This window comes from Pteropus alecto, unplaced genomic scaffold (genome assembly GCF_000325575.1).
Source record: "Pteropus alecto unplaced genomic scaffold, ASM32557v1 scaffold103, whole genome shotgun sequence".
NCBI lineage: Eukaryota > Metazoa > Chordata > Mammalia > Chiroptera > Pteropodidae > Pteropus > Pteropus alecto.
The window spans coordinates 4924832-4936727 of NW_006436288.1; the positions used below are offsets into that span (position 1 = coordinate 4924832).

An 11896-nucleotide genomic window follows, 5' to 3' on the forward strand; every position below is an offset into this window, starting at 1 on the left:
ATAAGAGAATAAAGATCTGTGGTGGCAGATGGGCTGGGGCAAAAAGACAGGATATTGATCTTGGTACACACTTGAATTTGAAAATCAAAGACAAGGGAGGCACCAGGGAAAATAAATAGCATCATTAAATAAAATTTTAGCAAGTTGGAAAAATCTTGTTGTGATGAGGAAAGACAGAAGAGATGAGAGACAGAAGATAGATTTTGATTTTAACAACATCTTGGAACTCTACCTACTAGATGCCAGTAGCAGAAAAACACCTACATGAAAGAATTAAAAGAATTATCTGGCCCTAAATGTCAGTAGTGCCAAGGCTGAAAAATCTCTGCTCATAAATATCATAGTAAATTAGGGATATCTTCATGCCCAATCAATACATATAGCAAATTCATGTTTAATTTAAAGAAAATAAAAATAGTATCAAATATTTATTTAATATTTCAGGCACTGTCCTCACATTATGTATTTTTCTAACCTTTTTAATACAATAAAATAGGTATCTCCTTTATCTTTATTTAACAGGTTAGGAAACTGATCCATTGAAAAGTTAAGATACCTGCCAAAAGCCACATATCTAGCAAATTGAAGGGGCCAGATTGCAAATAATAAGTCCACTTCCCTAACCATGATTCTAACCACTAAGTTGGAATATACAATGATTGCAGGTATGGTAAAATCAGGCCCCACGGCAGATAAGAGAGAATTACACAAAGCAAAAACACTTTACTCCCTTCATTCTTCTCACAAAAAAATAAAAATAAAAATGAAAAAAATCTCTCGAATATTAATAGCAACTTCTGTGTCACTGAAGAGCTCATCATAAAGAACATGATTTCAGAGTTCCTCCTCCTGGGAGAAGATTTCAAGTGGGGGAAGGATACCTTAGCTCCATCTAAAGCAGCAATTTTGACAGTCTTAGCATTTTGACATATGGTTGTACCCAGATGTGTTTTACATAATTTGTGAATAATAAAAAGAACCAAGTTTTCCTAATAATTTTACCATATGAGTTAGAACGGAATAAAAGTTAACCGTATAATAACATATATCACAGTTTCTTACTTTCCAATATGCTTTTTTGAGTGCCAAAGACAGATGGAAAATTAAAGCTAATGAGGTTGGGGGTGGCACTGGATGTTTGTTCACATGTGAATATCAGTGATTCAGAGCATTAAAATATATTTGTTAAAAATTACCAATTTCATAGAATGTAGTCGAAATAAGCCCTTAATTCCTCAAATCTGATATTCACATAATCTTCTTCAAATTATACAAACATTTCTTATTTTATTAAATCAGAGATTTAGAGTCTTAGGACCATTTACTCTCCATTTGGTCAAGATGGCAAAGACTGAACCATTTCTTTGAAATATGGTAGTTTCCAAATTTTTGAAACATGGGACTTGTTTTTCAAATGATATGCTAAGAAATAATAATATTCATAATAAGGAAAGGTAAAAAAGGAGAAAAGTTCTGAAGCCAGAATTGTGAAGGCAGAGGTTGGGGTGTGCAGAGATTAGAAATAATAGGAAGAGGAGGTCCAGAGACTCACGCATTTGGAGTCGTTGCTCAGGCAGCAACTTAGGCGACTTTTGGGGCTCCATAAAACACAATTTAAACAGGATCACCCAATATATTTTAGGAAAATTATATAATAAAATAAAATTATTATAAGCAATCTTAAAAAGCATGTTAAGTGTATTAAAGTTGTAGGCCTCATGTTTTCATTAAATTCTGCTTTAACATGCAGTATTATATAATATACATATACATATCATTAAATGCTACATCTAATTTTATGTGTTAAACTTGAGTTTTTTGATTTTCAAGTGGTATACAGTATCCTGAGGCACTTAATTACTGTCTCTGCTTGTGGCTTATATTCATCTTTTGACCATTTCTGTCAAAAATGCAAATTTAGTTTTTACTGTAAAAAATAAATTATATTTAATGGGCTTTTAAATTAGTTCTTTGACACAACACTTAAGATGGACAGTTTTACTCTTTTAACTTACTCTGGGGTTATTTCTGAACAATAATGTATTTCTTTTGATTATTCTTTTATTTTCTTATAAACAGAGTGACGGTAATAAATCTTGATCCTGCCTTTGGTCTAGATATTTAGTATCTATGTATTTGCTTTCTTTGATAGCAACATGCATTAATATTTATGACCGTTTTCCTTTGCAGCATCTCCCAGATGGCTCCGCGCCCAGTGCACATGTTGAATTTTATCTTTTACCATATCCCAGTGAAGTCCGTAGGAGGAAAACAAAATCTGTTCCAAAATGTACCGACCCCACTTACAATGAAATTGTAAGTATGATTCATCTCTTATTTAGTCGCTTTGTATTTTTCTTACCATTTTCAGCTTAACAACCAAATATGGAAAATTTGCAGTTATTGGCAGCATTATTCCATAAAGGGAAGACATTCCCCAAAATAGCCACTGTGTGCTAATCACTGTTCTAGATGCTATGGGGACTGGAAAATACAGATACTACTTTCAAAGTGCTTATGAACCAATTTTCAAATTGTGGCTAGCCTCCAGTAAAAGCCTAAGACTATGTGGCACTTATTTCACATACTGCTATTATCTCTGACTTCATCTTATTTTCCCTAACCTTACTTTTCTCTACCTAGTTTTCCTTACCTAATAATCTTACCATAGTCTAACCTGTATATAAAAATACATTTTATAAAATCACATTTGAAAATAAATAAACAAGTACAAAATACAAATTAAATGAGTATTCATTTGTATTATGCAATTTGAACACCCAATCTCCTACTTCTAAGTCAAACCCTACATTAATTCTCTTGATTCCACCCTTTCTCATTGCTCTGTACCTTGCTTGGTTGATTATTTGCTATTCTTAAGGCTGTCTCATCCACTGGATCTTTGACTTGGAAATCTTTATAAGACAAAACTCCTCAACTCAACATTTCTAAAGCATACAATTTTTCTTTCTCTCTCTGTCATCTCTAAACTTCAAAAAAATTAACTCACATTTCCTACACTCACCTCTTCACTTCCTTTTTCACCCATAATCCTTTGTAATGTGGATTCTGACTTCAATTGATGCTGCTTTGTGCAAATTGCACCTATAGCCTCCAAATTGCTCAATGCAATGAGCCCTCAGGTTCACCTCTCCTGAAGTTACAGAGAAGCACTATTGACTGTGCCCTCTTTCTTGACACCTCCCTTTTCCTTCTTAAGGTTTACCTTTTCTTAATTTCTTTCCATCTTCTCTAACCCCTCGCTCATTTTCCTTCATTGCCATTCTTCCTCTTAAAATATTGTTTGATAGAGTTCCATCATCTATCTACCATTATCTCTTCTTGATATTTATTCTCTCAAATTATCTTGTGTATTCACAAATTTTCATTTATCACCTATATTTAGGTTGTATATGAATCTATTCTTCAAGCTCTGGCTTCTCTCCTAACCTTTTGACCTATACATCTACCTATTACTGAAGAGTTCCATTTAAATATCTCCTAACCACTTTTAAACCAGGCTTTCTTCCTGTTTGCCATCTCAAAAGATAACTTCCTAATGACACCTGTCCAACTAATCACCAACTAATCACCAAGTTTTGCCAGTTCTGCTGGTGCAGCTGCCTGCCTCTTAAATCTATCATTTCTTCTCTGTCCCATCGCCATTTTTTTGTTTGAGATTCTTGTGATTTTGCCTACTATAATGGCCTCCTATCTGCATCCTGTCTTGTGTTTTTTGATTCAGTCTTTTATATTTCTACCTAAACTGTCTTTCAAAAATTAGTCATATTTATTAATCTCCTATTCACATTTTTTTCAAAGGTTCTTCACTGCCTTTTGTATAAAATAAAAAATCCTAAACATCACATTCATAGCCCTTAAAACTTGACTCAGTAATTTTACTAAGTTGTCTCTTTGGAGTAATATCATCCTCATACAATTTTTTAAAATATTTTTGTTTTGGGATAATTGTAGATTCACACGCAGTTGCAAGAAATAATACAGAGAAAATTCAAATACACTTCAACCATTTATCCCTAAAGGAAGCTGACATTAATACAACCAGAAAACTGACATTAATACAATCCATTGACTTTATTGATTTCACCAGTTTTAAAGGTGCTCTTGTGTATATGTGTGTGTTTAGTCCTATAATATTGATTACATGTATAGACTTGTGTGATCACAGCATAAGGTACAGAACAGTTTTATTAGAAAAAAATTTTAGTGCTACCCTACTAGATTTATACCGTAGCCAGATACTTCCCTCTTTCCAACGCACCCTAACCACTGGCAACTACTAACCTGTGCTCCATCTCTATAATTTCATCATTTCTGATGTCATATAAATGGAACCATTCAGTTTGTAACATTTTAAGATTGGCTTTTATTTTTTTACTCCCTAATTCCCTAAAGATCCACTCAAATAGCTGCTGTGTCAATAGTTTATTTCTTTTCATTGCTTAGTAGTCATGGTATGATAGTTTCTTTAAGTGTTCATCCATTAATAACACCATGGTTATTTCTAGTTGGGGGCTATTGCAAACAAAGCTGCTGTGAATATTGCTGTATAGGTTTTTGTGTGAGCATAAGTTGTAACTGCACTAGCATAAATGTTCAAGAGTGTAATTACTGGGGTATATTGTAATAGTATATTTAGTTTTACAAGAAACCGCCATATTCTTTTTCTATACCATTTTACATTCCCCCAGCAATGTATGAATGATCAAGTTTCTCTTCATCTTTGCCAGCATCTGGTGTTAACCTTTTTTTTTTATTTTAGTTTAGTAGGTATAGAGTGATATCTCATTGTGGTTTTAATTTTCATTTACGTAATGACAAATGATGTCAAACTTCTTTTCATGTGCTTATTTACCATTTGTATATCCTCTTTGGTGAAAAGTCTTCACTTATATTTTTAAGGTTTTTAAGTTTTATTTTATTATTAGTTTCAGGTATATAGTACATTGGTTAGACATTTATATAGTTTATGAAATGATCCCTCTGATTATCTTCCCTCTGGCTCACCACATAACCATTACATTACTGCTGGCTCCATTCCCTATGCCATGTTCCTCATCCCCGTGACCATCTATCAACCACTAATTTGTACTTCTTTAACCCTTCATTCCTTTCTCCCAGCCCAAACCTCCCCCTCTCTGGCCATCACTAGATTGTCCTCTATATCTGTGAGACTGTTTTTGATTAGTTTGTTCTTTGTGTTCCTTAGATTCTGCATATAAATGAAATCATATGGATTTATCTTTGTCTTATTTCTCTCAGCATAATAACTTCTAGGTCCATCCATGTTGTTGCAAGTGGTAGGATTTCATTTTTTTATGGCTAATATTCCATTGTATATATGAATCATTACTTCTTTATCAATAGTCTGTTGATGGGCATTTAAGTTGCTTCCATATCTTGGATATTGTAATTTGTGCTACCATGGACATAGGGATGCATAGATCTTTATGAATTAGTGTTTTGATTTTCTTTGGATAAATACCCAGAAGTGCAATTGCCAGGTCAAAAAGCAGATCCATTTTAAATTTTTTGAGGAACCTCCAGACTGTTTCCATAGTAGCTGCACTAATTTGCAATCCCACCAACAGCGTATGCGGGTTCCCTTTTCTCCACATCCTTGCCAACACCTGTTGTTCTTTGAATTATTGATGATAACCATTCTGACAGGTGTGAGGTGATATCTCATTGTGGTTTCAATTTGTATTTCTCTGATGATTAGTGACCTTAAGCATCTTTTCATATGTCTATCAGCCGTCTATATTTCCTCTTTGGAGAAATATCTATTCAGATCTTCTACCTATTTTTTATTTTTATTTTTATTTTTATGTTTAGGCCTACAGCACCCAGTCTTCCTAGGTGGTCTCCCATCCAAGTACTAACTAAGCCTGACCCTGCTTAGCTTCTGAGATCAGACGGGATTGGGCTTGTTCAGGGCTGCCTTTTTTTAATTGGATTGTTTTGTTGTTGTTGAGTTATATGAGTTCTTATATAGTCACATATATATTATATATTTTGGATGTTAATCTTTGCTCATTTTTAATTGGATAGTTTGCATTTTACTGTTAAGTTTTGAGAATTCTTTATATATTATAGATATTAGTCCTTCATCAGATATTTGGTTTACAAATATTTCCCAATTCTGTAGCTTGTCTTTTCATCCTGTTCATGATGTCTTTCACAGAGTAAACGTTTTTAATTTTGATGATATAAAATTTATCAATTTTTCTTTTTATGGATTGTGCATTTGGTATCAAGTCTAAGAACTCCTCACTTAGCAGTGTTAAAGATTTTCCCCCATATATTTCTAAATATTTTATATTTTTACATTTTATATGAAGTACATTGTCCATTTTTGAGTTAATTTTTTAATAGAGTGTAAGGTTTAGATTGAAATTTGTTTGTTTGTTTATGTCTATGAATGATCATTATTTTAGCACCCTTTGTTAAAAAGGCAATTCTTCTTCCATTGAATGTCTTTTGCACTTTTGGCAACATTTGTGTGCTCATGCCCTTTTAGTCCTAGACTTAGCCATAATCGCAAGTCACATCAGACAGTTTGTCATTCCTTGAATCATCCCTAGGACTTCTATGATGAAGCTCATGCCGTTGTTCACCCCCTGTGCCATTCACTGCTGCCTTGAAGCTTACTTCAAATGTGGACTCTGTGAATGAATCATTCTCTCCTCCTGGACTCTTATATCACACTTACCATCTTTTACTTCGTCATATACACTTTTTTCTTACAGTTTATTGTAAACATCTTGAGGACTAGAAAAATTTATCTTTTTTAGTATCCTTAAAACTTACTTCTAAAAAGACTATGAAATTAAATATTTGGGGTAGTTTTATAAATGACACATATGTGTCTATAAAATGTAAGACTATATATACATACATGCATATGCATATATGGGGGGTGAGACCTCTAATTTAGCAAAGCTATTTAGACATTTTATTGTTTCTCATGATGCCAATAGCTAGAGATACACACCTCCCAACAATATCACTAGTTTCTATCCTTCTTGAGTACAAGACCCCCTACTTCACTATCAAGAAACTTCTCAGACTCAATGATGTACTTCTGCATTTGTAATCTAAGGAAGCTCATGACAAAAAACCACTAAGAATTCAGGAGAGTTTAAAAAAACTTGTTTTATTTATTTCAAGCTTTATGTCTTATTATAAAAAGTAGTATATATACATGCATAGTGATTATATGTTTGTTGTGTCCATAAATTTTGTGATCGCTTGCAATACTTCTGGGTCCTCACGCATTCAAGACCTACTGATTAAAAATTGCTGCAATAATTTCTCCATCAGTCTATACTTATACCATGGATACATTCCATTTGTACTTTGAACACATGTAAAATTGTTTAATAAACCATAATCCATGCATTGCAAACTCCAGTTTTACACAGAATCCAAATCTGCAAAAATGTGAATTAATATGTGGATAAGTAACTCTTTTAATAGTAATGATCATCACATAAATGAGTTTGTCAAGGAAGCTGGTTGAATTTAGAAAGCTATGAAGGAAAAAAGGCTATATAAGCATGTATCACATTTACAATGTTTTGTGGAACTGCTGTTTCAGATTGTGTATGTGGGGTAGGAATGTATTTGTGCAGATTTTTAATTTTTCTCCCAATCTTTTCTGTGTATCAATACGAGAATATATTTTTTAAGAAACGCAAAAGAAGAAGTAACGTACATCAGTTTTAACTCTGGCTTTACTTTCTCTTGACCTCAGCTGTGATGTAAACCCTCATCTCTTTGCCAAATCCCTCGATTATTTCTGGGCATCCTCAGCAATGTTTTTAATGTGTTTTCTGGGAAGCCCTGTAAATTATCACATGACATCTACCTTGTTTTTAATCTCTCCCCCACTTTGCTTCCTGAATACTACTACATTGGCTTCTCACCACGGCTGGAATTTCTCAAACTGCCAAAGCCATGCATTGTTCTAGGAGGTGGGAGAGAAAGACCCTGCTCTCTTTTTTATATAAATCTCTTAGAGGAATACAAAGGGATTATTACTCCGCATCATCAATGTCTTACAAAGCTCTTCGTGGAAACAGTTCTTTCCATTTCTATTTATAACCCTTTCCTCCCTAATACCCAGACCTGAGAAAGGCTGAGTCAAGAATATTGCCAAGTATCCCTTTAGTATCCAGCCTTCATATACTAAAGCTTTCATGCAGAGCCAAGCTTGTCTACTTGACACTTCCCAGAGTTAAGTCTCAACAGGCTTTGCCAGCAGTCTCCCTGAAAACCCCCATCATACACAAATCCCAGCGGTAGGCATGACTGAGCTCAAGGTGGAGCAGGGCTGGTGATAGGGGTGTTCAGAACTGCACTGTAGCTTTTTTTTTAATGATTCAATAGGAATACAGATTCTATCTTATAACAGAATTATCTTATTATAGTCAATGTATTTTTTACATTACATTCCTTTCTTAGATATTATCCTAGTATAAAGCATAAAGGAGAAATTAGAAAGGACAGAATGAGAACATTCTATGTATTTAAAATATCTTCCAGAATGTATATGATAATCTAGCATAATGCTAAATATATGGTATACTCAATAAGCAACAGCTATTGTTATCCATATGGTCCTCTCGTTTGATATTTAGAGCATGATGAAAATTCAACTTGTAAATAAAGACCTTGAGGCCCTGAGATCAAACATTTTGACCAGGGCCACATAACTAGATTCAGGTCCAAAACTGCATGATTCCAAAGCCCACATTGACCCCACTAAACTATACTGTTATCCCTCCTTCTCTCCACCCGCAGAGTTCTGTTCTCAATTGTTTTGAACTCCTCCTTTCATCATCCTGCCTCCTCACCCCTCTTCCCACCAGCACTAGATATACTTAGCTTTCCATATTATTGTTCTTCCATTGTAATCATTAAAATATACTTTAGAATTATTTACTAGACCTTGATGTCAAATATCACAAAGTGCTTATATATGTTAATAGATATTAATTACTTTAAACAATCTTTTTCTACTTTATGTAATAATTTTGAATGTACAAATTCAGTATTTGTCAAGGCAATAAAAACTTGGCTCATGCCTATGGGTAAAAAGTATGATAAAGTGAAATCAAAATAATTGCATTTTTGGTCTGTTTATGTGAAGGCAGAACATATTAAATCATTTGGTGAAAAAGTCTCAAAGAATAAAATCATTTATGTACTTCTCTAGCATTACCCACTAATTACTTATTGCACAGTAAGAAAAGAGTGCTATTTATTAACATTGTGGATGCAGTTGAGAAATTAATAGATGTATGTATGTCATCTATGATGTGCAATGATTATATGCTTATAAAACTTCAGTCACTTTTAAGAAAATTACTTTTGCATAATGAAACACAAGGAAAAACATCCATAAAGTAATATAAACTTTGGAGTTCAAATGTTTGTTATTTTAACCAGTAAGGCAATTAATTCCTTGGGGCATTTCTTGAGAATTTCAGCTTGCTAAATACCTGGGAGACTCAAGTCTGTCCCAGTGTTTTCTCCAGTCAACTAATGCAAGATACCAAGAAACAACTAGTTTTTTGTGTATTTGATGGATCTTTTTCAGCTACAATTTATTAGTGTTTAATATGTACCAGACTTTGCAGTAAGGCTTGTATTCATTATATCATTTATTCTTCCCCATAATGTTAAAAGGTAAATATTATTATCACCATTATGCAAATGAGAAAACATATAATTGACAACAGATTCATGTAAATATGAACTATGGATATGCTTCTTTTAAAGTTACATCTTTAGGGCTTATTGATGTGATTCACAGAGTTCTTAAGCCAGACTTTCCCAATGGCCTGATGCTTAGAATTATCCAATCTTTCTACTTCACGTACAGTAACATTTTGAGGGCTCCTTTATCTATTTCCCTGTAAAATAGGAGATAGGTTCATCTGCTAAAAGTCTTGTGGAAGGAAAATGGGGAAAGTTTAGACAATTCAAAAGAGCCACCGTGGAGAAACAGAAAAGGAGTTTACACTGAAGTCCTGGAAAGATAAGAGCCCAGGAGGAGGGAGTCTACGCTGGGCATCCCGTGCAGTGAAAGAAGACAAATTACAGTGGTAGGATTTTGAGATTTTTAAGGCTACCCTTAAAATCCTTTATTATCCCAGAGAAGCTCAACAGATGAAATGGAATTATTTGAATAAGCAGTCCTAGAAACTGAAAAGATAATCTCCTGTCTGGAATGTGAGTACAATTCTAGAAGAGGAGGTAGCCAGAACTGTCACATATGGCAAGGTAAACTTGGTAAACATATTATATTGGATCTCACATCCTTGATTATTATTTACTTGATAAGTGAATCATTGTTCAGAGCAGCTAATAGATCTTGAATGGAATTTAATTGATAATTTAATGGGTGCATAATTGTTAGGCAAGTTCCCATGTGATGGACCAGAAGTTACTTCCATACACACTGAGGAGGCCTGCCAACCGACTCAGAGGGCTTCCGCCTAAGTTGTTTCCTCTGCTTCCTTTTTTGCACATGTAGAGAATGCTTTCTATCTTGTGACTTGTTTATAGAAAGCAAGCAAGTTTGAAGGGGCATATAAAACTCCTTTTCTAACTGTGTTCTAAGGAGTTTTCCTGGAAACCATGCTGAATTTACACACAGCTCTCCCCTCTTTCCATGATGGATAACTAATTTCTTGATAGTACAACAATTTTAAAGTTTCTTTACCACTGCAGGCTCCTGGTGGTAATGCCTGTGCCTTCCTGGATATTATGAAATACAGTTAAACATATCCCTTTTTTAAAAAAAAAAGTTACATGACTAGTAAGTGAAAAAAAAACAAGACACAAAACTGAACGTACAGCATAATTACAGCTCAGACTTAATAAGTGATTATATGTAGAAAACAAAAAGAACATCAAAATGTTAACTGTAATTATCTCTCAATGTTAGAAATATAGATATTTACTTTCTTATTTGTTTTTTTGTTTCATCCATATTTTATTTAATCAGCATATATTTTCATAATTAAAAATTAAGCAATTTTAAACAAAATAACCATAGGGTGGCTTCTTCACATGCAGGAAAAAAATTGTTGTACTGCATTAAAATAACATGAGGAAACCATGAAAATAGTTCTGCTTTCATCGTTAGGCTTGAACAAAGAAAGTGTTCAAGTCCCCATGTTGCTCAGTAAATTCAAGGACAGTTAAAAGGTGAAGTGTATTTAAATTTCTTCCTAGAGAATAATTTAGTCTTAAATTTGAATTGGACAGTTATTAATGAAATCAGGATAAATTTTAAGCTTCTTAGAAAAATATTGCCATTAAACTTTGTTATGTTAGCAGAACCTTTAGCTTCTCAGAATGAGTTAAAAATGAAGGATTCAAATATTAATCTAGCCATTCCAAGGAACAAGATATTAGTAGCTAAATATTTTTATTACAAGCAATATTTTTCAAAAGATTCATTTAGCATATCTGATTTATATTTTCATTATTTCTCTCTCTTTTCAGGTGGTGTATGATGAAGTCACAGAGCTCCAAGGACATGTCTTAATGTTAATTGTGAAGAGTAAAAACACATTTGTGGGAGCAATTAACATCCAACTTTGTAGTGTCCTGCTCAATGAAGAAAAATGGTACCCACTAGGAAACAGTATAATTTGACCACTGCTATGAACATATGCATTATTCATTAACTACTTGTATTTTTTCCACTCCTGGGCTTCTTTATCACATGAGCAGGACATCTTTGTTGTCAAAGATAGTGTAGTGTACTAAGGACATGAAAAAGAAACCAGAATCAGTCTTTTACAGTTACTTATTCTCTACCTGTATTTCTTATAGTCCTTTCTTCTCAAGTGGAATG

General features: G+C 33.5%; 1 protein-coding gene across 1 annotated transcript in view; it reads left to right on the forward strand.

Annotated features, from left to right (window-relative positions):
• The window catches only part of PIK3C2G (phosphatidylinositol-4-phosphate 3-kinase catalytic subunit type 2 gamma), a 269937-nt gene extending 258243 nt beyond the window's left edge, over positions 1–11694 (forward strand). Inside the window, 2 exon segments of the mRNA XM_025047424.1 lie at positions 2191–2316; positions 11542–11694. Of these exon segments, the coding sequence (XP_024903192.1) occupies positions 2191–2316; positions 11542–11694 (279 nt within the window).
• Positions 11695–11896: the final 202 nt, after the last annotated feature.